At 44.9% G+C, this 27,500-nt stretch overlaps 1 protein-coding gene across 4 annotated transcripts in view; it reads left to right on the plus strand.

Moving 5' to 3' along the window:
* DROSHA (drosha ribonuclease III) overlaps positions 1 to 27,500 on the plus strand; it is a 222,659-nt gene that overhangs the window by 138,500 nt on the left and 56,659 nt on the right. For all 4 annotated transcript variants that reach the window (XM_075585898.1, XM_075585899.1, XM_075585900.1 and 1 more), the window contains 3 exons: positions 1,552 to 1,690; positions 2,415 to 2,475; positions 3,726 to 3,785. In XM_075585898.1, coding sequence (XP_075442013.1) covers positions 1,552 to 1,690; positions 2,415 to 2,475; positions 3,726 to 3,785 — 260 coding nt within the window. The remainder of the gene's footprint in view (positions 1 to 1,551; positions 1,691 to 2,414; positions 2,476 to 3,725; positions 3,786 to 27,500) is intronic.

The following is a 27,500-nucleotide window of genomic DNA, read 5'->3' on the forward strand; positions in this document are numbered from 1 at the left end:
CTTTTGGTAGTGACTATTTTGTAAAGTGGAATGAATGTCTTTTTATGTCGGTTGTATTGATATATACCTAGCACTCAAAAGAGGACAGTGGGCAAACAATATGTAAGAAAATGATGTTCTATTGTAAGTCATACAACAACTGGTTACAGGATATTCACAAGTACAAGTTAGCAAACCCCACACATGAATAATGTCAATGTACTCGATAGTCATTCAGTGTAACGTGCATTTCTTCTTTAAGGGTAATAGGACCCCATATATATCCTGATGAGGATATCAAATTCCAAACCTTAACTATTCAAATAAAAATACTTTGGTACTTCCCTGATGTTTGACAAGTTATTACAAAGTAGAATCAAAAATGCAAAAAAAAACTAATGCAGAGCTTATACTACCTGCTACCACGCACACTCCTGCAGCCCCAGCGATCTGTGCACTTGGCTGCAGGAGATTAAGGAGGCAATTCAGGGGGGGGGGGGGGTGACTGATGCTTCACGAAGCTGATTCGCCCTCATTGGCTGAACTAGCTGACGTCACGCGTCAGTCGCCTGAGAAGACAATTTATTATCTTCTCAAAACATTTTCGCGTCAACACACTACGTCGCCAGCAGGCACTTGGCTAACTACTATAGCCAAGTACTGAATAGTGCCTGATGTGCTTGTGCACGCAAGCTTGACACGTAGCAACGCTGCCACTATAAGCTCGGCCTAAGTTTGTGATAAAACTTGCTGTTTTCTTGTGGTATCAGCATCTGCTGGATGTGGACGTACCACAGTTTGACATTTGTGGGAATGAGCCAGAAGAAGAGCCGATAGGTCTCAAACGTTTGCTCCTCTGTACCAGGTATTTTTGTTCTTGAAACCTTTTTTTGTTTAGGTATTTGAGTGTTTCTTGATAACACAGTGTTATCTTAATAGTAAGATGTTCCTTTATAGACCTGACACCTATTATTGTATTTCTCAATCTATGCCTAGAAGGCACACTTAGTTCCTGCACCCCGTTATATCACACCTAGTGCCTGTGCTTTTTTTTGTATTATGCTTCTTTCAATTCTTCCCATGTGCACCTGTGTGATATTTGACACTACATATTTCCCACTTTTGAGTGCTGGTATATGTGGTTCAGTATTTATCTTTACATAAGGAATTTAGTTATTCTTTTAATGGTATATGTTTGAGATTGTATATCCTCATCGGGATCTTTATGGTGTCCTATTACCTCTATAGAAGAAATGCACATTATACCTAATGGCTATTTAGTACAGTGAGGTAATTGAAGTGTGGAGTTTGCTTATTTCTACTTGTGAATATCTTGTAACCAGTTTTTGTATGACTTGCAATATAACATGATTTTCTTACATATTGTTTGCTCTGTCAGCTTTTTGAGTACTGGGTATATATCAATATAACTGTACACATTTGCTCCACTTTTGGGGAGGTCAGTTTTTTCCGTGCACTTCGCTAAGATTGTAATAATCGCAGAAATGTATCCAATGGTTGTGCTTTCTGACCCAACAATTAACCCACCTTCTTTTTTTTTTTTTTTTTTAGCTTGCAATGACTCATCCAAGCCACCACTTAAATTTTGGGATGAATCCTGACCACGCGCGAAACTCTCTTTCCAATTGCGGAATAAGGCAGCCGAAATATGGAGACCGAAAAGTTCACCATGTACACATGCGGAAAAAGGGTACGTTATTAAATTAATTTCAGGAAAAAACGGTGATCACAAGGTAAAAACATTGCACGGTAAAATCCTGGACTTCCCTTTTGATCATCCATAGCGGTGTGCCTTTTATCACAATGGTAACCTCTCCAAAATGAGTTACTTTAAGAAAATGACAGTCTCAACTTTTACATTGCATGTAACATTTTGGTACATAAGTTTGCTTTTTCCTCCTGCATCTCCAAGGAATATATTTTTTTAGTACGAGTTTATACCCGCTATTTTTTTTTTTAGCCTTGATATTTTTATTTACCATGAATGTTCCCATATTTCCCTTTTATTGCCGAACAGGTATCGTAAAAAAAAGGAAGCGAGTGCATCGATTCAATAATAATTTGTGGAGAATCTGGACTAGCAGTAATTATGACTACTTTGTTGCACTTGTCCAAATGAATTTGTAACCAAGTACTAGAAGTTCTACATTTTTGAAGAGCTTTGTATTATATGATTGGGTGAAGCAGATATAATTGCTCTTCATGTTAACACTAGTAAAGGAGCAGAGTTGAGCCATAAATCTCAGCCCATCTAGTTTTTACAAGGCCATGATTTGAAAATGCTCTTATATTTTTATGAGTGTAGGCTCCTAACACAATCGATTTAAGACATTTTTCATGTGTTTCTCGATGAACTTTACTGCTCGCCAATTTATAACTGGTTAATTTATTCTTTTTATTTTGCGTGGAAACAGGCATAAATACTCTGATAAATATTATGTCTCGTCTGGGGCAAGATGATCCAAGCCCTTCCAGGTAAGAAAGATTCCATTATAATATATTTTTTACAAGTAGTTTGGAGTGGCTGAATTTGAAAAGTTGCTATGTTTCTCTTATGAACATGGTAATGAATACAAATAGGAAGACAACCCAAATGGAGAACATGCTGTATCTTGGTTTGATTGTACAGTAATTATGAAATGAACAATCTGTATATATGGGGGAAGGCTCAACAATGGTACTATATGCTACTTTTTTTTTTTCCCTCCCCCCTTAAAAACTTACCTTAACATGACTTTTGACAAACAACTTTTGTTGAACGGTGCACACAGATTAATGACCTCATCTTTAATGAAGAAGGTTGAATGCCGGTTGTATTCTCAAGTTAGTAAAAACTAACTCGCCCTTATATTTGTGCGAGAGGTCAGCGAGTGCCTTGATTGCTTACAGAAGCTTGGCACTCTGCTAGCATAGATGATTACAGACTATAGAAAGGCTGGATACACATCTTATCTGCCTTTTCCCGATTTACCAATGAAATAATTGGGGAGGGCCTCTTGGAATGGCTAGAGCCTGTAACTCGGGTGTTTCTGCAGCTTTGTAAATCAACAGATGTAATTCTCTGAAAGTGAGAGAGTATGGAGCATTTTTTCTTTAAGCAGGGGGACGGGGAGGGGGTAAATAAATGCCCCAAAATAAATAAAAATAGAAGGATGCAAAATGTGAAGTTCTCCACTTAACAAACATCTTGGGGGGCAGGGATAATATCACAAAAGAAAGGAAACAAAGATGATCACAGAATAGTGAAAAAATAAATACACAAATGTGTATATGCATATTATTCCTTGTTCTGTGAACATCTTTTGCTTCCTTTTTGGATTTCTTTTAGGGCATTTAGGTTTTTTTTAGGTAAATATTTTGAGTGCACTCTTCTGCTGTTATCCCATGCTTAATATTCTTACAATGGATCCATAAAGAAGGCTGTGAACTGCACTAATTTCCAGCTCCCTCATGCCTAAAGCCTGACAATCAATGTGACCTTCTCTTTGTGTCCAGTAGCTGACCTATGAAAAGTACTTTAAGTGAAACCATATTGAGTGCTCCTGTCAGCATCCCAGCATTATTTTATGTTTTCTTTATTTCCACATGGTTCAGTACTTTATAGGAAAGTGAAGTATTTAAAATGTTGATTCCAGTATACAGGGGAGATTCAGAAGTGAGCATGTCACTGTATTCCCTTTTTTGTGTGCTACAGAGAAGCCTGACTGAGCTTGTTTTTTTTGTAGGATCAACCACAACGAGCGTCTGGAGTTTTTAGGGGATGCTGTTGTTGAATTTTTAACAAGGTAACTAATCCTAAACGTGTACCCCACAGTTATCTGGGTTTATTTACAGTTTGTTCCAAAGAGTTCTGTGTGCGAGTGATTGTTTAAAACAAATGCATGTATTTCAGTGCATTTACCATATATAAAGGATATAGCACATTCAATTTCATGGTGCATGTTTTATTAGGACATTGGCAGTTCAAGGGCACCACACGATTTAAAATGATGTTCAAAATATACGTTGCGGGGATGGGGGGGGGGGGAACACACGACGGAGTAGTATTGATCATATATTTGGAAAGAATTAAATTCGAATGTGCCTCCCCACTTATCCCCATGTATTAAATGTACAATAATATTGAACTATTTAGCCATGTAATACCATCTGGAACTTTTTTTTAGTATGGTTTCAGAATTTAGGACACGTTTAATAGCAATGCTTTTAGGCTAGACAGGCTAACCTTGGAAAGCATGGTAAGAAATATGACAGTATATATAATACTTTGTTTTTGTTTGTTGCTGATATACAACTGAGCAAAGAGTACTGCAGAAATTCCGAAAGTGCAATTTTTAGGGCTGATTTATGAAACTGTTCTTAAACACTCACAAACAGGCTGGGAAAGCAAAAAAGTTTGGATGCCCGTATTTCTCCATAATAGGAAACCAATAGTTTCACAATGAAGAATTGAAGGGCAAAAGGTTATTCATAAAGTACAAAATTACCTTCATAAGTGGGATTTCAGTTTTCGAAACGGCACAACACAAACTGTATTACAGTACTTCTCTATCGCCCCTATTGATGCATCACTTGCATGTTTTCCTCTGAATAATTGTGCCCCCAGCAAAAGGAGAACAGATTTTGCCATTATACCATTCTGACTATTGGATATTTCCTAAATTATAAATGTAAAGGCAAAAAATTACAGATCCTGTGTTGCAGAGCTGCGCTAAAAGCTGCCCCTAGCATCAAACGACTATTTGTGCTTTATGATGCCCGTAGTGTGATCTCTGAAAAAAGCCTCAATGCTTTCTCTCTATTGCTAAGTGTAGGGGATATATCGGTTTCAAACTGCTTGTCCTTGTACTATGCCACTTCAGTATTAAACTGTGACGTTTTTCTCTTGATAAACGCAGGGAATGTTGTCTGCTGTTAGGCTGTAACATCCCCCTCTTGATATGTGGCTTCCTTTGAAGTCTTTTACAGTGCTGATGGGCTAAAAATGTAAGATTACAGGATGAAATCCAGCGTGACTGTCATGTCAAATGCCTTTTTTTTGTTTTTTTTTTCCTCTCATCCCCTCCCTCTTGAAGGGATCAGCTTGCCATGGAACAGATACGCTGCTTCCACTGCTTGGGTCCAATTTGTAGAAAGAAGGGCGATTATTTCAAAATGTTTGTCACTTTTCCTCGCTATGATTTATCTTTGATCTGAAGTGAAAAGCTTGTTTACAAGTGAGATTAGTTTTATGGGAATACACATTGGAGGGGATTAGAAGATAGAAAAGCCGTCTGCAGGACAGGATGGTTAGGGCTTAATTTATGTTGCCTAAAGATCCAGCAATTACCTTTTGAAACATTCATACAACCTGTTAAAAAAATAAATGCTGCTATCTCCATCATTAACAAACTGCATTTTCCCTGAGGAACATAAACTTTCTGAACGTCAAATCTGTGTATTTGCTTTTTGTCATACATACACAGTAGCTCCTTACAGCTAATTTATTCAAATCCCATGTATTATTAAATAATATGCTTAAAGCTGCATTCTAGCCCATTTTGTACATATACATTTATATACACACACACACACACACACACACACGAACAAGTTTGTGACGCACTTAAGTTTTTCACGGATTTCAAACCTAAAATGTTATTGGACCTTAATCCATGTGTGAAAAGTATGTGATCCTTTAGAGTCAGTACCCCTTGAGCAGCAAGAACTTCAACTAAGCTTTTCTTGCAACTGCTGATCTGTCTCTCACATCGGTTTTGAGGAATTTTGGCCCATTCCTTCGTACAGAACTGCTTCAACTCAGTAACATTTGAAGGCTTCGTTACACAGATAGCTCAGCTTCAGGTCATACCATAACATTTTGATGGGGTTTAGGTCTGGACGTTGAATACGCTATTCTAAAATACGAATTTCTTCTTCTGCAGCCATTCTTTGGTAGATGTTCTTGTATGTTTAGTATTATTGAACTTCTGCACGACCCACTTTTGCTTCAGCTTCAGCTAACGGACGGATGACCTGACGTTCCCCTCTAGAATCTTCTGATTACAATGTAGAATTCATGGTTGTGTCAATGATGGTACGCCGTCCAGGTCCTGAGGCAGCAAAGCAGTCCCAAACCATCACACTCCCAACAACATGCATGAAGGTTGGGATGAGGTTGTTCTGTTCAAACGCAGTGTTTGGCAGAAAACAAACATGATGTTTCTCATTGTGGCCTAAAAGTTCTACCTTTGACTCGTCTGTCCAAAGAACATTGTTCCAGAAGTCTTGTGGATCATCTATGTGCTCTTTGGCGAACTTCAGACGAACAACAATGTTCTTGTTTAGAACGCAGTGGTTTCCTCTTGGCTATCTTCCATGAACCCCTTTCTTCAGTCTTTTTTCTGATAGTTGAGTAATAAACACTCGCATTAGCCAAGGCTAGAGTGGCCTGCAGATCCTTGCATATTACTCTTGGGTTCTTTGTGACTTCCTGGATGATTTGCCCTTGGAGAGATTTTGGTTGAAAGACCGCTCCTGGGTAGAGTGACAGTGGTCTTGAACTTTCTCCATTTGTCTGACAGTGGATTGGTGGAGCCCCAAAGCCTTCAGAATAGTTGTGTAACCCTTTCTAGACTGATGAGCATCAATAACCACTTTTCTGAGGTTCCTCAGAGATTTCTTTTGAACGTGGCATGACGTGTTTCTACACACCTGTATAGTGAAGACCAAACTCGCAAAGTTTCTGATCTTTATATAGAGTGGGGCCTCCTAAACTCACCTGCAGATTTATCTAATTATTTAAACACCCACTTGTAATTATCCCCTTTTATTTAGCTGATTTAACCAGGGTTTTACTTACTTTTTCACATAGCCTGACTCTTAGTTTGTCTAATTCGTACATCATTTTGTTTCAAAGCACATGAAATGGGTTAATATAAACCCTATTGGATATTTTAAGAAAAGACTGGTTTTGATTCAAGAAGGTTATAATGGAAAAACTACGGAATTTCCTTAATTACCATTGGGGTTCACAAACTTTTTCTCTTCGCTATATATCTTGTTTTTTTAAGAGAAATTGAATGTGGGAGTTTTCCGCAGCTGAACTGCCGCTTTACATCCTGGATTTTAAAAGGCTACCACAGTCATCAAATTTGAAACCACAACCTCATACCTTGCAGCCTCCTATTGGCCTGGATAGCTAGACAACCATTTTGATTTCCAGATGATAGGGAGTGTGACAGTAGGGCCAGCCTGGCACAGTACATTAAAGGTTATGCCCACTAGTTGCCCCTAACCGTCACGATGGCGACAATACCTAGGCCTTAGTAGCCATCTTAAAGCTGCAGTTCAGTCAATATCCTGCATGTGTGTTTTTTGTAATAAATCAGTTCTGTAGTAAGAAAAAATACTTTTAGCATTTTCTGTTTTAAAAAAAAACATCTTTGAAAGACCAATTTTCTTGTATTCTATTTTAACAAGCATGCTTGTTGCTATAGCAACCATTTACATTCCCCATATTTAAACTTTGCCGATCAATAGACGGAGAACAAATTGACCGGCAGCTATGCAGTTCTTTAGGTAATTAGAGATTGCCCACATACAACTATTGAAGTAAAAAAATTAATTAAAAAAAAAAAAAAGACTGAACTGCAGCTTTAAGCCACAAGATGGCTGATCACCTAGGCTTTATGTGCAACCTGAAGTTAGCCATCTGTTGCAAGTTACAGTTGGCTCCAAGGATCCGAGAGAGTTTGTTAAGGGTACCCTCTGGAGAATTGCCGGAGCCTCTTGATGGGTGGCGTTCCGACCAGCCCGATGTGACCATATTCAAAATCACAGAAGAGCTGCACATTGCTCCCTAATAAAGGAAGGCATGGGTCACAGGGATGGAGCGTAGGACTCTTGTCAGCCATGCGCACATACTGCTGCTGATCTGGAAAAATCAGTTTTGATGTGACCAAGATGGGACACACCAAAGCAGTAGCTGATCCGGTGTCGAGTAAACCAGCTGCTAGCATTGTGTCTACTGTCACTGGGCGGAGATGGATCATCAGGTTCTCGGGTGTGACGTCTTCGATGGTAGCAACGGTTTACTCATGAGGGAGCTGGAGTCCGGAATGGTGTGTACGATGTCCGGAATGGGTGCGCTGACTCTGGGGAAATTATGGCGCTGCACAGTTTAGATTTGAGAGAAAACTGAACTGCGCAGCTGATTAACAAAAGAGACACAAAGCTAGAAAAATATACCTACGTTCTCCCTGCAGCTGGCCCAAAAGACTCACCCAGAGAAAAAGTCAGTTTGTGTAGAACAAAGGGGAGGGGGTGGGAGGGATTGGACCTAAAGCGCATAGGAGAGACAAAAAGAGAAACAAACCATAGTGTACTCCGTATATTGCACAGTCAAATCTTGCTAAAGAATCTCACTTACAAGATACCAGATAAAAACAAGCAGAAAGATGTAGTCTTGGCTGTTTATTGTATTCAGGAAAATCCACTTCATCAGATTCAGCTGTGCTCCCTCTGAAATCCAACTGCTGGACTCAACAGGATTCAGAAGCTTTAGCCCAGTTTAGATTGCCTGTTGCCAGTCTCCAGCTTGCAACACCTCTACGTAGACAATCTGGCGGGGGTGTTGGGACGTTGTCCCAGACTTGGGTTAGTGGCTCGGGCTGCAGAAGGGCAATCAACCTGCATATGCCCTGGTCAGCCACGCAGTAAGCACTTGTGCTCATGCAAAAACTCTCTCAGCTGAGGTTGCGGGGCAGTTGGTGGACCCGGACTCGGGACACCACAGCTGAGATCGGCGGTGGAGATGGGATCCCGCTGCCAGGAACTAGTCAGCCATCTCTGTTCTACTACCCATTCTCGGATCTCCGGCATGCAGCGGAGCAGGAACTTTTCTTTTACAAAGATGTCCTGGAGCTCCTTGAAGGTGACTGTTTCGCTGCTGGCTAACCAGCACCTTAGCTAGTTGGAAAATCGGGAGACCAACTTGACAGGAGTAATGAGTATTGTGGGGGTAACAATTCAGTGGCCGAAACTGGGTACTGTAGGTCTCCGGTGTGATGGCATATCGGGATAGGACTCTATTGACCACTTAATAGTCACCGGCCTCTTCCATCTCAATCTCCCACGACGACTCGCGTGCTTTATTGCTTAGCTGGGGGAAACCCAATTTTACCCAATTGACTGCAGTTAGATGTTGAAGGTGGCAGAGCTTCTTAAGTGACCTGATATAGCTGTCAATGTCCTCCTTATCCTTGTTAAACGTGGGGAAACTGTTATAGGTGAGGCATGGGGACACGCTGGCCCTAGAGTACCTATCGCTCTCGCTACACGATCTCGCTGCGGGGACATTGACTTTTAGCCTTGGGCAGGCTGACACTCGCACATTGCAAGGCAACCAGGTTTTCCTTCGCTGTAGACTTTAACCCAAAAATAGCCAGCATGACTCTGAGGGTCCCTGGGCCACTTCGACGTCACTGGACTCACTTTTAACTGAGGGTACGGGCCCCCAGAACTGCCATGGGACTGGCCACGCTGCCAATCATCTACAGGCCCCGTGGCTTCGTGCCGCAACAACCTGTGGAGGAGGTCTGCTTTGGTTAAGCCCTCTGTTAGCAATCAATTTGGGTCGCTGGTTCATTCTTTGCCCCTAGTCTAAGGGCGGTTCCCCAGCTATTGCCATGGTGACCCAGAAACAGTATATGGTTTGTGGTTACCCAACCATACAGGAGGTAGGGGGAGAGTCCAACCTGAGTCAAAGGGAAAGCAGTGGGGGACATCATGTAAACAAAAATAAAGAAGCACATTTTCCCCTTTTCTGTTCCCTGTACCCAGAAACTCAGAGTTTATTAAAGTGTATTTCAGTGTGTTTTACATTCGGAACCAATGTCCAAAAAGGCAGCAAGGGCAAACCCATAGGCGCCGGTATGACTGCTGCGCTTTGGAGTTCAAAGCAGCCAGAGGATGCCCAGGGGTGCGAACAGCATTTTGTTAGCGGGGAAAGGCGGAGTACTAGGTCTGGAGGTTAATGGCAGTCCTCCGGAATGCCACTTGTTCTGCCAGACCTAGGGGCGCCTGTCCAGCAAGTGGCATTGGGATAGCAAGGGGAAGATGTGGCAGGCTTGCGCATGTCCCTTTGCTATTTCAAATTTCCTGTTGACTCGGCTTTTCTACCCAGCTTGGCTCTGATTGGATGCTTAAAGTTCCCACGTGCTTATTGGCTGTTCGCTCTGCTTCTATTTTTTGAATGAAGCAGAGAATACTATAAGAAGCTGTGAGCCAATCAGATTGTGTGTTCTCCCTGAGTCAGAGTATCCCTTGAGCTGAGGGAATACCTGGGTTAAGGGGGGTTTCCCAGCTAGTGTCAATGTGACCCACAAACAATATAGGGTGTGTGGGGATCCAACCATACATAAGGTTGGGGGGACTCAGAGCCCAAACTGAGTCGAAGGGAAAGTGTGTGGGGAAATTAGGCAGACAGAAATAAAGAGACATTTTTTCATTTTCTGTTCCATGTACCCTAGAGACTCCAAACTTTGGGAGTCTAAGTCTTAGGTGGGGTTTTGGGGTGAAAAGCAAGTGATTTTGATTGCAGGAGGTCTGGGGACAAAGTTACCAGTGGCCCTATAATTCTCCCCGGCTTACTCGCACTATTTTTGAGTACCCGGGGTGAGTTGCACTGAGGCCATACAGTATCTCCCAGACTCCCTAGTTTTCAACCCCAAGATCCTCACCTAAAGTCCCACATAGCTGAAGGGGTACCCCGAGACTCAGGTTTTATTAAAGTGTATTTTAATATGTTTCAATATTTGGAACCCCTGTCCAAACAGGCAGTCCATGCAAACCTATAGGTGCCGGAATATCTGCGGGACATCGGAGTTCAAAGCAGCCAGAGGATGCCCAGAGGTGTGAGCGACACTTGGTTACCGGGGAAAGGCGGAGTACTAGGTTCGGAGATCAATGGCAGTCCTCCGGGATGCCACTTGTTCTGCCAGACCATGGGGCACCTTCCCAGAGGGTGCCAGTGAGATAGATTGGGGGAGATGTGACAGGTTTGTGCATGTCTCTTGGCTTTTTATAATTTTCCGCTAACCCGTCTTTTCTACCCAGCTTGCCTCTGATTGACTGCTTGAGAAAGTTCCTACGCACTGGTTGGTTGTTGAGTTCTGCTGCTATGTTTCAGCTACAGCAGGGAAAGCTATAAGAAGCTATTGTAAGGACCCGCGCTGCGGGGACTCCCGCTACCAGCGCCTTTTCTCCCCGCTGCTTCTGGCCCCCGACGGTGTGCCCCGGTCCTCGGCGGCTGCTCCCGCACTTCCGGGTCGCGCGTGTCACCCTTATGGGCGCGCGTACCCAGGCTTCCCTTTCTTGGCGCCGGGGACTTGACCCCGCCTCAGGTGCGGCGCGTGCATTGGCGAGGTTCCCTGCCCCTGCTCCACCAGGTCCGACCCCCATACTATTCTCCCCTATCGGGGCTTCCCTGGGGCCGCACCTCCGCTCCTTCCCTTCCTCTGATAGGTCCCAGCCCACTATATAGTCTCCCCTCGCCATTGCCACATTGCTCTGCACAGCTTCTGTAACTTGGTGCTGTCTGCTTCTGCCTGACTCTCTTGTGTTTCAGTTCCTGTTCCTGTCCCTGGATTCTCTGCTGACCTCCCTGGATTTTGACCCTTGGCTTTGAACTTTGACTACGCTGTTCTCTGGTACCCTTTGGATTTGGCTTTGGACTCTCTACCTTGCAGTCTTCTACATCCCTTGGACACGGCTTACGGACTTCTACTACGCTGCTCCCTACGCTCCACGAACCAGGCTTACGGACACTCTACCACGCTGCTCTCCATACACCTCGACCATTGGCTTACGGACTTTACCCTTCTACGCTGGAGTTGGCAAGTACGGTACTCTTTCTATTTTTGTTCCCTGGACCAACTACGCTACTTCCACACTCCGGCCGTGCCCCCGTTTACTGTTAGGTGTGTGGTATTTCTCCTTTCCACCTCAGTCCCGGGGTCTCGTCTGGCTTGTGGGCAGGCCGAGCGTTACATTATGCAGAGCCCATCAGACCCAGACCCCCCTGAGGTGGAAGATACCCTAACCACCATCTCCAAACACTTTACCTTTTTGGACAACCAGGTTACCGCTCTTAACCAACAGGTTGCTACTTTAACCTCTCAGATTTCCCAGGTTAATATCTCCAGTTCCGTTATTCCTCCCACTGTCTCCCGGGAAGGAACTGGTTCTTCGGAGTTGTGTATCCCCTACGCCTAGTAAATACGCTGGTGACCTGCTGGCATGACGTGGGTTTTTAAATCAGTGCAAGATACAATTCGAACTGTCACCTTCTCGCTTCCCCATGGATCGTACCAAAGTAGCTTATGTTTTTTCCCTTTTGACCGGAGACGCCCTGTCCTGGGCTTCACCAATCTGGGAGCCAAAACCTGAACTCACTTACAGCTTCCCTAACTTTAAGAGAGAATTTCATTTAGTCTTTGATACCCCTGGACGTAGTGATATGGCTGCTTCCTCCTTGTTCCACATTTCGCAGGGTCGGAGATCTGTGGCACGATACGCTCTGGAATTCCGGACAATCGCAGCTGAGACTGACTGGAACGATAAGGCAATTTCTGCGGCTTTCTGGCAAGGACTTTCGGAATCGCTAAAGGACGAATTGGCGGCTCGTGAGAGGCCATCCTCATTGGAGGCCTTAATCGCTCTGTGCATCAGGGTGGATCAACGACTTCTGGAAAGGCGGGCTGAACGTCAACGTCCTCGTACTTCTGTTTCTATGCCTTCTGCTTCCAGGTCTCCTGCTCTTGCTTTACCAGCATCGGACGCTCCTGAACCCATGCAACTCGGCAGCCATCAACTTTCCTCTACAGAACGACTACGTCGGAGGAACGAGGGCCTGTGCTTTTATTGTGGATCTCCTGGACACATCCTGCCGCGTTGTCCCTTGAGACCGGGAAACGCCAACACCCAGTGAGGTATGGGGGGATCTCACTGGGTACCATTTCCTCTTTCCCCTCTCCCGCACAGGATCTTCCCAAGCGTATCTTACTTCCTGTCCTCCTTAAGTACGCCAGCGACCAAATCACCGCTCTGGCATTCCTCGATTCTGGATCCGGAGGGAATTTCATGAATCATGCTTTTGCTATCCAATACAACATTCCTCTCTGGGAGAAGGCCTTTCCGGTCGGCTTGGAGGCTATCGATGGGATGCCTCTTCAACCAGCCTTTATTTCCATAGAGACACTTCCCATGGAACTTTCTATGAAGGATGGACATTTGGAACTCATTTCTTTTGATGTCATCCATTCCCCATCGGTTCAACTCATTCTGGGCTTACCATGGCTACAACTTCACAATTCCATTATCGATTGGACTGCCGAATTCCCCGTTCAATGGAGATCACCCCATGTGGAGTTGCCTCCTCCGTCCGCTGCGGTATTGGCCGTCTTGGAAACCATTCCCCTGCAGGACGCCACCCTACCGGACGTTTATTCGGAGTTCCTCGATATCTTCAGTAAGACCTTATCCGAGGAGCTTCCCCCTCATCGCCCCTTTCGACTGCCCGATTTACTTAATTCCGGGTGCCCCTTTTCCCAAAGCCAGGTCATATCCATTATCCTTGCCTGAGACGGAGGCCATGGCCGAGTACATCACAGAGAACCTTCAAAGAGGCTTCATCCGGAAATCCTCCTCTCCCGCTGGAGCAGGATTCTTCTTTGTCAAAAAGAAAGATGGGATGCTTCGTCTGTGCATTGATTTCCGTGGCCTAAATAAAATTACCATCAAAAATCGCTACCCTTTGTCTTTTATCCCTGAGCTCTTCGATAGGCTGCAAGGTTCGACGATTTTTTCTAAACTTGATTTACGGGGAGCATATAACCTGATTCGCATCCGCAGTGGCGACGAATGGAAGACCGCGTTCAACACGCGCAGTGGTCACTATGAGTACCTGGTGATGCCGTTTGGGTTGTACAATGCCCCTGCAGTCTTCCAAGACTTTATGAATGAGGTTTTTCGTGATCTATTGAATTCTTTCGTGATTATCTACTTGGATGATATCCTCATTTTTTCTAAGACCCTCGAGGAACACATTCTCCATACCAAGATGGTGCTCTCTCGTTAGCTCTACGCCAAGATGGAGAATGTGTCTTTCATCAATCCTCAACTACCTTCCTGGGATACATTGTTTCGGACCAGGGGTTCACCATGGATCCGGAAAAGCTCAATTCTGTACTCGGATGGCCACAACCTAACTCTTTGAAGGCGATTCAGCGTTTCCTTGGCTTCGCAAATTATTATAGGAAACTTATTGCCGGTTTTTCCACTTTGGTATCACCCATTACGGCCCTTACCAAAAAAGAGACCGACCCTTCCTCTTGGCCATTGGAGGCCAGCCAGGCCTTTGAGTCTCTTAAAAAAGCCTTCATCTCGGCCCCCATTCTGCGACATCCCGTCCCCACCCTCCCCTTTACCTTGGAAGTTGACGCTTCCGACGTGGGAGCCGGCACTGTTCTCTCTCAAAGAACAACCCCCGAAGATAAACTCCACCCCTGTGGGTTTTTTTCTAAAAAAAAATCTTCAGCAGAAAGAAATTACGACGTGGGGCATAGGGAGTTGTTGGCCATCAAGATGGCATTACAAGAATGGAGGCATCTTCTGGAAGAAACCAAGGAACCCATTCTGATCCTGACGGATCACAAAAATCTTTCTTACATTGAAGGTGCTCATCGTCTTGGGCCCTGCCAAGCTCGTTGGGCATTGTTCTTCTCAAGGTTTAACTTCGTCATCTCTTATATTCCGGGGACAAAGAATATCAAAGCTGATGCATTGTCCCGTCAGTTCGTCACTGAGGAAAAGTCTCAGGACATCCCGGAGAGTATTCTGCCCCCCAATTGTTTATCTCTGCCGCCTCCTTTGACATAATGGAAAAGATTTTGGAGTCTCAAACACAGGTTCCCAATGGACGTCTTTACGCACCCCCACGTTTTCATCTTAAAATTCTTGAATGGGGTCACGCCTCCAGGTCTGCCGGCCATCCCGGCTTTAAGAAGACTACGGTTCTGATTCGGCGAACTTTTTGGTGGCCCAATAGGGTGTAGGACATTAGAGCTTTCAGCTCCTCTTGCCCAGTCTGCGCCGAAAATAAATCTGTCCGTCATAAGCCTTCTGGTCTTTTACAACCTCTTCCGGTCCCGGATCGTCCTTGGAGTCACATTGCTATGGACTTCATCGTGGATCTTCCCCCTTCTAATGGTATGACTACTATTCTAGTGTTTGTTGACAGATTCTCCAAGCAAGCTCATTTTGTTCCCCTCAAGGGTCTACCCAAATCTAGTACTTTGGCTGATATTTTTGTAAAATAAATTTTCCGTATTCATGGCGTTCTGTGGTCCATTGTCTCGGATCATGGTACTCAATTTGTTTCGAAGTTCTGCCGTGCATTCTCCCAGGGGTTGTCATTACCCTTCTTTTTTCCTCAGACTATCACCCCCAAACGAATGGGCAGACTGAACGCATGAACCAGTCCCTCGAACAGTATTTGCGTTGTTTTTCTTCCGTTTCTCAGGATAATTGGGCTGAGTTACTTCCTTGGGCGGAATTTGCAATTAACTCTCTCAAGAATGAGTCCTCTCAAGAATCACCGTTTTTTGTAAACTATGGATTTCATCCTACCCGCTTACCATGCATTCATCCAGGTCCGGAGTTCCTGCAGCAGATGATAGGGTAACCACCTTACAGGGCTCTTGGAGGAGGATCCAATCAGCGTTACAGGTATCTGTCCTTAGACAGAAGAGACAAGCAGATAGGCTCCGTCGGGAAGCTCACAAGTTCGTACCTGGAGACAAGGTCTGGCTTTCTTCTAAAAACATTAAACTGAAGGCCCCAACCCCTAAACTGTCTCCCAGGTTTCTGGGCCCTTTCACTATTCTAAGACACGTTAATCCTGTGGCTTATCAGTTTCGCTTGCCTCCCTCCATGAAGATTTCACCCGTCTTCCATGTCTCACTGTTGAAACCATTTATCCAAGGCATACGATTTGCTCATCCCTCACTTCGGCCTCCTCCCGCCAGTGTACCAGGACAACAGGAGTTTGAAATTCAGTCCATCATTGACTCTCGCATCTCCAGGGGCAAACTCCAGTTTTTGGTTCACTGGAAAGGATACGGACCTCAGGATCGTTATGGGGTCTTGCATACTGATCTTCACGCTGCAGCTCTACCCAAACGATTCCTCAAAAAATTTCCCCTCAGACCATGGATGGATCGTCCGGAGTCCGACCCTCGAGGGGGGGAGGTACTGTAAGGAGCCGCGCTGCAGGGACTCCCGCTACTGCGCCTCCTTAACTTTTCTCCCCGCTGCCTCTGGCCCCTGGCGGCGTGCCCCGGTCCTCGGCGTCTCCCCCGCGGCTGCTCCCGCACTCGCGCGCGGACCCAGGCTTCCCTTTCTTGGCGCCGGGAACCTGACCCCGCCTTCTCAGGTGCGGCACGCGCGGTTCCCTGCTCCATCAGGTCCGCCCCCCAGACTATTCTCCCCTATCGTGGCTTCCCTGGGGCCGCACCTCCGCTCATCCCCTTCCTCTGATAGATCCCAGCCCACTATATAGTCTCCCCTCGCCATTACCACATTGCTCTGCACAGCTTCTGTACCTTGGTGCTGTCTGCTTCTGCCTGGCTCTCTTGTGTTTCAGTTCCTGTTCCTGTCCCTGGATTCACTGCTAACCTCCCTGGATTTTGACCCTTGGCTTTGGACTTTGACTACGCTGCTCTCTGGTACCCTTTGGATTTGGCTTTGGACTCTCTACCTTGCAGTCTTCTACATCCCTTGGACACGGCTTACGGACTTCTACTACGCTGCTCTCTACACTCCACGATCCAGGCTTACGGACACTCTACCACGCTGCTCTCCATACACCTCGACCATTGGCTTACGGACTTTACCCGTCTATGCTGGAGTTGGCAAGTACGGTACACTTTTTTTTTTTGTTCCCTGGACCAACTACGCTACTTCCACACTCCGGCCATGCCCTTGTTTACTGTTAGGTGTGTGGTATTTCTCCTTTCCATCTCAGTCCCGGGGTCTCGTCTGGCTTGTGGGCAGGCCGAGCGTTACAGCTATGAGCCAATCAGATTGTGTGTTCCCTTTGAGTCAGAGCCGAAAGTGTGCGGGCGGGCTTTTCAAAGTTGCTTTGTTCGAAATAGCAAGGCAACCAGCTTCGATTTCAAGCCTGAAAAACCTACCCGCCAGAGACTAAGTCCCGACTTTTGCGCCCAAGTTCACAGAAACGAACGTAGAGGTCGCGGCTGGGATTTCATGCCGTTTTTAGTTCCAGGAGATTTAGGCTGACTCGTGGTCAGGAAAGACCAAGTTCTCAGAAACTAACGTAGCGGTGACGTCAGGAATTTAATGCTGATTTGAGTTCCAAGAGATCCCGGGTTAAGTCCCTTTCAGGGTAAAACTCTCCCAATAGAGTTCCCAGCACCTTGGAAAGTTTAGTTTTTGACCCCAGATCCCCAGTAAGTGTGTCTTTTTGTCTGTATTTTGTGTTCCATTGTGTGTATGCGGTTGTAAGCCGAATAAACTACAATTTATTTCTCTACCTTGTTTTGCTCAATAAGTGATCCTGGTAAAAAGGTGTAAATAACCTGGTCTCCCATGACAATAAAATACAATTGTATTCTATTGTTAATGTTTTATGAATTATGTTTCATTGGGTAAAAATTTCAGCATCTCACAATGTGCAAATGGCAAAGTTTGAGTACTTCTACTTTTATTGACTCTTTTGGTAATATACCTGCAGAGTAGAAAATATAAAATGCAAAACTTTTTATTTTGGGTGAGACTTGTATTGCTAAAATCTCAAATAGTATAATGTCATGACATTCTTTGAACTCCATGGCGCATGACTTTGCCCTTTGTGGGACTTCATGAAGTGTTTAAAAGTATTCTCACACAACCCACTGAGCAAGATTCTGAGCTGCACATGAGCAGATGTAATTGCTACAGCCACACACGAACATGTCACACGATCTACTGGAAGTTATGAGCCAAAAGATTTTAGTGTCAAGATGATTGAAGATAGATGGGAGCTTGGGTGCCTATCAACTATCCTTAAACAATACACATTTTTTTCATGTAGGTTTAGCGACCGTTCCCCGTGTCTAAGGGAACTACGTGTGCTGGATACCTGTCTGGCGTACCGGAGGCCTGATTCTCCGCCACTGGGAGCCTTGGATGATGACGTTCTATCTTGTGACAGCACCTCCACCTTGGAGGGTGTCATGGTAGACCAAGATTATTAACACTTTACCATCTGGATGCTTTGATTGAATAAAGCAGGAAATAAAATAAATTGTATTTATTTACATAAAGAACACACACAGCTTGAATTACAAAATTATCACAAGTACACACTTACTGGGCTGGGCAAAAACAAAATAAATTGCTTCTGTAACGAAAGTCCACAGCATCAAGTCTTTAGCTATCAATTCCCAGGAGCGAGTTAATACAGAGCAAAAGACGCAACGCAGTCTTTTGGCTAGGGGCGCAACTTACCACTCCTATATCTTTGCCAAATTAAATAATTTCGTTCTGCCCTTGCAGAATTCGTTTCCAAGTCCTAGATCTAACGAAATCCTGAGCGGGGTACAAATCCGTCGTGATGATGAAAACGTCTCTTGGTACCGCCCGCTATCCTTCCTGATGTAAAAGCAGAGAACACCTTTCTGACAGCGTGCACTGGCTTATAATACCCTCACAAGCCTATCTGGGCAATGGGCAACCAATCTTTGGCGTGGGAGCCAAATTCTACCCTATTGCAAGGCTGCCAGTAGTCTCTGTAACCGGGCAAAAGGCATCACGGCAGGCCAAGGGTCATGCGCTAATTTCTCACTTGACCCGCTTAGCATACCTCACCAAACCCCCCTGCCTCGGCGACAGAAAGTCTACCTGCCTTGAGATACCTCACCATTTGCTAAATGGTTTTAATTCAGTTACCGGCACTTCACACTTCTGTCGGGTTAAATTTTTGAAGCTCCAAACTTCTATAGACATTAGGGCGACCTCTCCCCAGGGTCTCTTAGAAGCCCTGACATTCATAGTCTTTTATGACTTCCCCTGGAATGGCTAAATACATTATCTGGGTGAATCTTTAATGCATAGGTTGGCTCTGTGAATGTCATTTAAATCCCCCAGCTCCCATAAGTTTAAATGTAACTACACCAGGGCTAAGTCCGTTTTATGTATTTATTCCCATGGTACAATTAATAAAATCATGTCAATCTGCATGATTCCCTTCTCACCCTTTGCATACAAAAATCAGAAAGCTAGGACATTCCTAACTAAAGTTACACATTTAATTGGGTAAGCTTTGATCTGTGTGTTTAAACAGTATATTTCCCCATCCTCCAACCACAGATGCAATTATCCAATTGACCTAAATTGACACTAACCACATCAAACATTGTTGCAATCTCGGAACACTTAGCTAATCACAAGTCAAGTATCCATTTGACTCGGTGGTTGACAGTGTTACAATGTTGTATCCTTCACAATCCCAGGCGTACTTCTCCAATTAACTCCTTAAACACAGGCTGACAAGCCCTTATTCCCCCTGGGCCCATTTTAAACAGTTTAACACACATTTTTAGGACTGCAGTCAGCTCTGGGTCGCAGAACTGACACTCTAAAAATACCTTTTCTGACTCAGGGGTACTTAGCCGGGTAGATTACCTTTATTTTGATGGCATAAGTACCTCTTCACCGTCACAGAGAGATCCTAGCGCAGCTGGATAACCCCTCACAGGACCCAATACAATCAGCAATAAGCATACACACACTGTATATATTAAACTTATCTTTACTGACACACATATAAAGAACCATACAAACACGGTAATAACACAAGGCCCCACAACTCGATAACACCACCCTGATTGAACCCCCAAAGTACTTTGGACATCTGGGCACCTAACCACCCGGTGTTCACAGAACCAAGCCCACCCAAGGTGTGTAGAGTAGCACTACCCACAGTGTGCGTGGCCATTGGTGCACTTGTAGGCACTCCTCTACCCAGGTTTCCCACTGGAGTGTGTCCTTGTAAATGTCTCTGAGTATGTGCCTGTGGTCTGGTCCCAGACCGCAGGCCATGCACACCGCGTGGCATCCGTTACCGGTGCATTAATTGGTTGGTCTTGTGTTTTCACTAATTGCTGAGGGAAGCGGCCTTCCCTGCAGCAGCCGCAAGCTAAGATGCGTCTGTGGCGGTGATGGGGTTAACCAGGCCAATAATAAAGGTATTCTGCCCGGCTGGGTAACCCTAAACCTTGTTGGGACTGAAGGGGTTAAAATGTATGGTCACCATAATCACATATTATCCCCCTACACTATCTTTATTGTCCCTGTATTGCAGCCCCAGCAGTTAGCTGCAGTAGTATGAATGAATGACAAATGTGCAAACTGTATTCGCGACAGAAGGGGGAGCTTCTAGCGCTGTACCAAGCGCTAAATTGCATAAGTGTGCCTGCGAGTAAGCTGCATTAAAGATAGGTATAAGTTTCCAGTCTGTGGTTTAGCTGAAGTACCTTCTTGCTACAATGTATCCAGCTGTCTCGTTATCCACTTAAGCTAAATTGGTGGCGCGCTTACCGATCAAAGCCAGGACGGATACATTGTATGCCGGCTTGTAATTCAGACTAATTATAGTTCAAACAGCAACCCACATCACAGAGCCCCTTCAATTAAGTGGATAACGTGAGCTAGGAAAGAGCTAGCACTCTAATTTTTGGAGTGCAGCTAGTTAATAAAGTACTATGAATATACATATGAGTTTTATATTTGTTGCATATACAGAACATACATATAAAAATAAACTGTATTTCAATGGTGTTTTAAATTTAAAAGCTGGAACCCTTTCCTGCCAGCCTGGCAATGAATAAATTAACATGACTATGTGTTAAGGGTGGATGAGCTCATGGATTTTTCATCTCCGTACTTCAAAGGGCACCCTGCTAGGTGTGTGCCCCAGTGTCTAGAGAAGTCCGGAGTTGAAAAGCCTCAGAGACCCTAGGTGTTAGGGTGGCTGGGATATTGTCAAGCACCAGATGCATGTGCGAAGTATGGGCTATTCACACTTGGTAGCCAACCCCAGATTTGCTGTCGCCGGGTAAGATGTTGGGCCCAGTATGCTAAGCAGCTTAAGTGTCAAGCTAGCACATGCTCTGTGCAAACCGGGAAGCAACTTCTGCCGTTTTTGCAAACTACTGGCAAGTCTGGGATAGTTGGGAAAAGTTGTTCCCACGGGAGGATTGGCTGGGTATGTTAGAGATATGAACATTAACCCTATAAAAATGCCTTAAGCCCAGTCCTAGTCAGATTCATCTAAAGATTCATCTGATTCAACCAAGAAACGTCCAAGTGCCAGCATCAGCGGTTCCGGAGTGTGAGGGGTTAACTACATCGTAACGAACATTTGCACCCCTCTTCCAGAATTAGTTTGAGCTGGGGATTCCCGAACGCATCCTGTAAGGACTTAAAAAAATTATTCCTTTTGGCGGAGATATAGGGGTGGCAAGTTGCGCCCCTAGCCAAGGACTGTCGCACGGCTCAATTCGCACACCCACTTGCATGCGTGCAGGGATGTCCAGAGACTTTGTTGTTAAGTCATTCGTTCCGTACACATTTTATTGTGTTTCCCCATCCCAGTAAGTGTTTATTAAGTGTAATTGTGAAGATTTGTGTATTTTGTCTTAAAAGGAAATAAATTACAATTTATTTTGCCCTTGTTGTGCTCAATCCAGAATCCCGGTATTAATGTGTTGGTAAGACCTGGTCTACCGTGACCGCGTCGGGGCCTAGCTGGGATCTATGGAGGAGTACATGGCCTAGTCTAAGAGAGCACTGCTCCCTGTACACTACCTTACCCTTGCTATCCCTGCTCCGACTTGAGTGGTGGCTAATTCACGCCAAACCTAACTGATCTGGTCGTGAATGCTGCATCGCGTGATCCCTGCCCCCTTGCACTCTGGGACGTGTCACCCCTTTCTATGGTCCCGCAGAGCTGTTCCCAAGATGTCGTATGCTCGCGGCTGTACTGCACATGTGCACCGCTACCATCACTCATGTGCGAGCCTAAGATGGTGGCGCCCGGCAGATCGGGATCGCCACGGAGCTCCTGCGGCGTCTGACCACCCTACAGCCGTCCCACTCTGGCACAGGAGATTGGAGGGGGACCCAGCTACATCGGGTTGTGCACTGCGCATATATTAAATATTTTTTTGTATGACCTCATATAACATAATTTTAGCCATAATATAATTGTATTTTTACATTGTTTGCATGAATCCAGAAAATTGGTTGGTCTTGTGTTTTATTGTTTTATTTTTTTAAATGTTGTTGATTCTAATTTTGAAGCTGTGTGACCAATTGTGACGGTGAGGGGGTAACCAGGCTCACTAATAAAGGTCAATGTCCCCTTTGACCTGGTCTTACCAACACTTTAATACCGGGATTCTGGATTGAGCACACAAGCTGGGCAAAATAAATTGTCATTTTATTTCCTTTTAAGACACACTATTCACAATTACAGTCAATTAAAACACTTACTGGGATGGGGAAACAAAATCAACACAGAATGAAACAATGTCTCTGGGCACCCCTGCATGCATGCAAGTGGGTGCGCGATTTGAGTCGTGCGACAGTCCTTGGCTAGGGGCGCAACTTGCCACCCCTAAATCTGCGTTGAAGGGAAAGATTTTGTAATGTTCTTACAGAATTCGTTCGGGAATGCTTCGCTTAAATTAATTTTGGAAGAGAGGTGCAAAACTTCGTTACGATGTAGTTAACCCCTCACACTCCGGAACTGCTATCGCTAAACCTTGGACTTTTCTTGGTTGATCTTGTGTGAATCTGACTAGGACTGGGCTGCAGGCGTTCTTATAGGGTTAAGAACCCTATCCCTAACATACACAGCCAATCCTCCCATGGGAACAACTTTTCCCAGACTTGCCAGTAGCTTGCAAAAAGGGCAGAAGTTGCTTTACGGTTTGCACAGAGCATGTGCGAACTTAACACATAAGCTGCTTAAAATACCGGGCCCAACCTCTTACCTGGCGACAGCAAGTCTGGGGTTTGGCTACCAAGTGTGAAGTGCCCATATTTCACACCGGTATCTGATACTTATAAATATCCCGGCTACCCTAACACCTCGGGTCTCTGAGGCTTTTCAACTCCAGACTTCTCTAGACACTGGGGCACCAACTTAGCAGAGTGCCCTTTGAAGTACGGAGATGAAAAATCCCTCAGCTCATTCATCCATAACATATGAGCATGTTAATGGATTCATTGCCGAGCTGGCAGGAAAGGTTTCCTGCCTGTACATTTAAAAACACCATTGCAATACAGTTTATATTTATATATATATGTTCTGCATATGCAATAATTATCAAACTTATATATGTTTATGGTTTCTTTTGACTTAGTTGCACTCCAATAATTAGAGTGCTAGCTCTTTCCTAACGCAAGTTATCCACTTAATTGAAGGCTTAGATGTGGGTCGCGGTTTGACCTATAATCGGTCTGGGTTACAAGCCGGCATACAATGTATCCGTCCTGGCTTTGATCGTAACCGCAGACGCGCCACAACAATTCAACTTAAGTGGATAATGAGACGGCAGGATACCATGTATGAAGGCACTTCAGCTAAACCGCAGCCCACTTATTCAATTGACTTTGCGGTTTTGACATCTGTGGTCTGGAAACTGATACCCATCTTGAATGCAGCTACTTATTCACAGGCACGCTTCTTCAATCAGCGCTTGGCACAGCGCTAGATGCTCCCCCTTGTGTTGCAAATACAGTTAGCACATTTTTCATTCATTTCATTGCAGCTAGCTTCTGCGCTGCAAAATGGGGACAATAAAGGTAGTGTAGGGGAAAACCTGTTATTATGTTGGCAATACATTTTAACCCTTTCTGTCCCAACACGGTTTAGGATTAACCAGCCAGGCATAATACCTTTATTATTGGCCTGGTTAACCCTTCCACCGCCACAGTCAAGCCCACTTAGTTGCACCTGAGTCACGTTGCGGGGTCCTCGTGTATCTACTGCTATGACTTGTATGAAAATATGCGACAAAGAATTTTTGTGCTTTTGCCTTTCCAGGAGTGCCAGCAAGCAGAGCTTTCTAGGCTGTGAGTTTCTGGGTTTTGCTGAGAAAGTCTTTTCAGATTGTGGCTATGTAGCGGGGTTCAAGAGTTACTGGTTACCCCAAAAAGGTAACCGGGGATCAGGTCAGATTCTCGGATACCTTGAAGCACAAGGCTTCGGTCAAAATCCTACCCTGAAAACGTTCTTGCAGCTCACCACCAGGAGTCCCTGCTTCAGCATAGACCAGAAAGGTAAAATGGGTCATGGGGATTTGTGTATCCCGGGTATAGTCAGGTGTCCCTGATTTAGGGGGAGCCCCCACAGTATATGCCCCAAACCCCTGAACCTGGTATAAGGGTTCGTAGTGTCTCCAACCATGTATAAGATTGCGGGAGTAAAACTATTTAAAAGTCCAGCTTCAGTACAATTGAAGCAACCCTGAAACCTGAAAATGAACCTAAGCGCTATTTGAAGCAGCTTTTATTAAAACTTCTTATAGGAAGGTCTAGGAGCTCTGAACATGATCTTGCATATCTTTTTCAGTAGATCCTAGGGTTTGAGGGACTTAGAAGATTTTTGTAAGATTTTTATTAATATGGTGTATAACAGTGTATATGTGTCTGCCCTGTATATGAACTGGGGAATTTCCAAGTCCTTGGTTCCGAGAGACCAGATGGCCAGCAGGCTTGGTGCCACTGTGTCTGGTCAGGCCCCGGACTTGAAAGTCTCAGAGATGCCAAGGTGTTAGGGTGGGCAGAGTACTGGAGTTACACAAGTTCCCACGTCCTGCCATGAATAAGGGCTATCCGGAAACCATTTGCCAACCCCAGACTCTGAGGAGCCTGGCACAACTGGGGGTTCAATATGCTATTTGGCAGAGGTGCCGGGTTGGTGCATGCCCCTTAGCAGAATTGAAATCAGTGCCCGTCTGGCTTCAGAGTCCCGGAAAATCTGTGATAGGCTGGTAGAAATATTCCCACACGCTGATTGGCTATAGCGTTTTGTGAATGGGGCTGAAATCCTATTAGAAACATAGCAGCCAATCAGGTCTAGAGATTCTAAGAAATTCTTAGCGCCAAGACAGCTGCAGATTTGAACTGGCCAAATGATGCTCTGTGAGAAATAGACGAGCCGGCTTCAGAAATTTCAAGGCAAGACATTTTCTAAGTCCCACTTTTCAGGGGCCAAGTTCTGAAAAGAGATGTAGCAGTCGCGGCTGGAACTACAAGCCAAAAAGCGTACCAGGACATTTGGTACTCACTCCTGGTCAAGGGATTTCAGCACCTCCAGAATGGAAAGACCGGTGGCGTCAGGAACTGCATGCCAAATTGAGTTCCAGGACTTTTGCGGGTACATCCCGGTCATTGAAAGGACTTGTAAAGACTTTGTTTTAAGGACTATCTGATTTAGGAAAGGTCAGTTTTTTTTGGTTTTTTTTAACCCAGACCCCCAGTAAGTTTGTTTTTTTCTGCATAATGTAATTAATTGTGTTTATGTCTGTTTTAAGGAATAAACACAATTTGTTTTACTCCTTTGTTTTGCTCAATTAATGATCCCGGTATAAAGGTGTACATTTCCTGGTCTCCTGTGACAGTCCCCGCTTGGGGGTTGGTTATAACACATTTAACCAACATCAATTATATAACTGAAAATGCATAACATGTACATATAACTTAGCACATGTCATAACTCTACATGAGATAGTAATGTTTACAGAAATGTACAATCACAGACTTGATCTTGCTGCAAGACCACTGCTGAGCCTCATAATGGGGTGCCCCAATTGTATCATAGGTTACCAGGGTTGGAGGGTACCTAGCACGTTGGCTTCTGTGAAGCCCTTCTTCAACTCCCTCTGGGGAGTAATGTACATAGTTCTGAGGCTCAGCCTCTTCCATTGGTGATACAGTACTAGTGTCTCTGAGAAGTCTTGTTGGGGTATGAAGCAGGGACTTCTAGGGTCTAGAGACTGGCTCATTGGAGCCACCGAAGTAGACACTGTTTCTCGGGGTCCTTTACCCGTAGCACCTTCGGAAAGTGCCCCTAGGTTTTGGGGTGTCCTTTGAGAGGGTCCCTCCATAGGATCCTCTACGATTCATTGACTGTTGTTTCACTGTCCTTACGCTTCCTGGTGGTCCCGTTTATTGTGTCCTTTAGGTCTTCCGATTGTTTCGGATCACTGTCCAGTGGTGTAACTGGTATCTCTGGTTCGTCATCCCCCACTTGTGGAATAGGTAGGAGATGATTCCGGTGCCAGACCCTTACCCGACCATCCGCGTCTTTTATGCAGAACACCGGGAGGCCCGGCACCTGGGACTCAACCTCGAACACTCAGTCTCGCCAACGGTCTGCCAATTTATGCTTCCCGTGGTTTCCAAGGTTTCGGAGGAGCATGGCATCCGTAGGACGAATCTCCTGATGTCTGACCTTGTTGTCATAGTGCATTTTATTGTTGGCATTCAGCTGAGAAGCAGACTTTTCGGCTTGTTGATAAGCCTGTTGCTGGCTTTCCTGAAGCTGTTGCACGTATTGGAAGTGCGTTGTGTATTCCATCTGTTGACACTCTCAGAAGTACTTCTATCGGCAGCCGGGCTTCTCGACAGAACATGAGAAAATAAGGAGAGAATCCTGTGGATTCATGGTGGGTACAATTATATGCATGTACCAGGTTTTCCACATGCTTGCTCCACTCGTTTTTTTGAGTGCCTTTCAGGGTACCGAGCATATCTAGTAATGTCCTGCTAAATCGCTCCAGCAGAGCATCTCTGGATGGTACCGAGTCGTTTGGGACTTAGTAATGTTGAGAAGCTTTAGTAATTTCCTGATGAGCTTTCTCTCAATGTCTCGGCCTTGGTCTGATTGCAGGCGGTTGGGTAGTCCAGGGGTGAGCAAACTTTTTATGCCGAACCCCCCTTTTCATCCATGAAATTTCTCGGGCCCCCCCTACCTGATGTAATGCATGTGAGCTGGTTCACGCGTCTACAATCTCCTGCAGCCAAGTTCACAAATCGCTTGGGCTGCAGGCATGCTGGCAGTATACTAATATTGGATCACTGTTTATTTTATTGTTTGCTGGCATCTGGTAATATGTTTTTTTCTGGTGCACAAAGGCAGTCCATTTGAGGGGGCATTCATCCACCTCTTTGCTACATCCCTTCCCTCTCCCGCCCCCCCTTTTTTCCCCTTCCATTTGCTTTCCCCAGTGTCATCCACTCCTACCCACCAGTTTTATGTACCGTATATTCCGGCGTATAAGACGACCCCCCAACTTTTCCAGTTAAAATATAGAGTTTGGGATACACACACACACACACCACTATATATATATATATATATATATATATATATATATATATATATA

This window comes from Ascaphus truei, chromosome 2, assembly GCF_040206685.1.
Source record: "Ascaphus truei isolate aAscTru1 chromosome 2, aAscTru1.hap1, whole genome shotgun sequence".
In the NCBI taxonomy this organism is placed as follows: domain Eukaryota; kingdom Metazoa; phylum Chordata; class Amphibia; order Anura; family Ascaphidae; genus Ascaphus; species Ascaphus truei.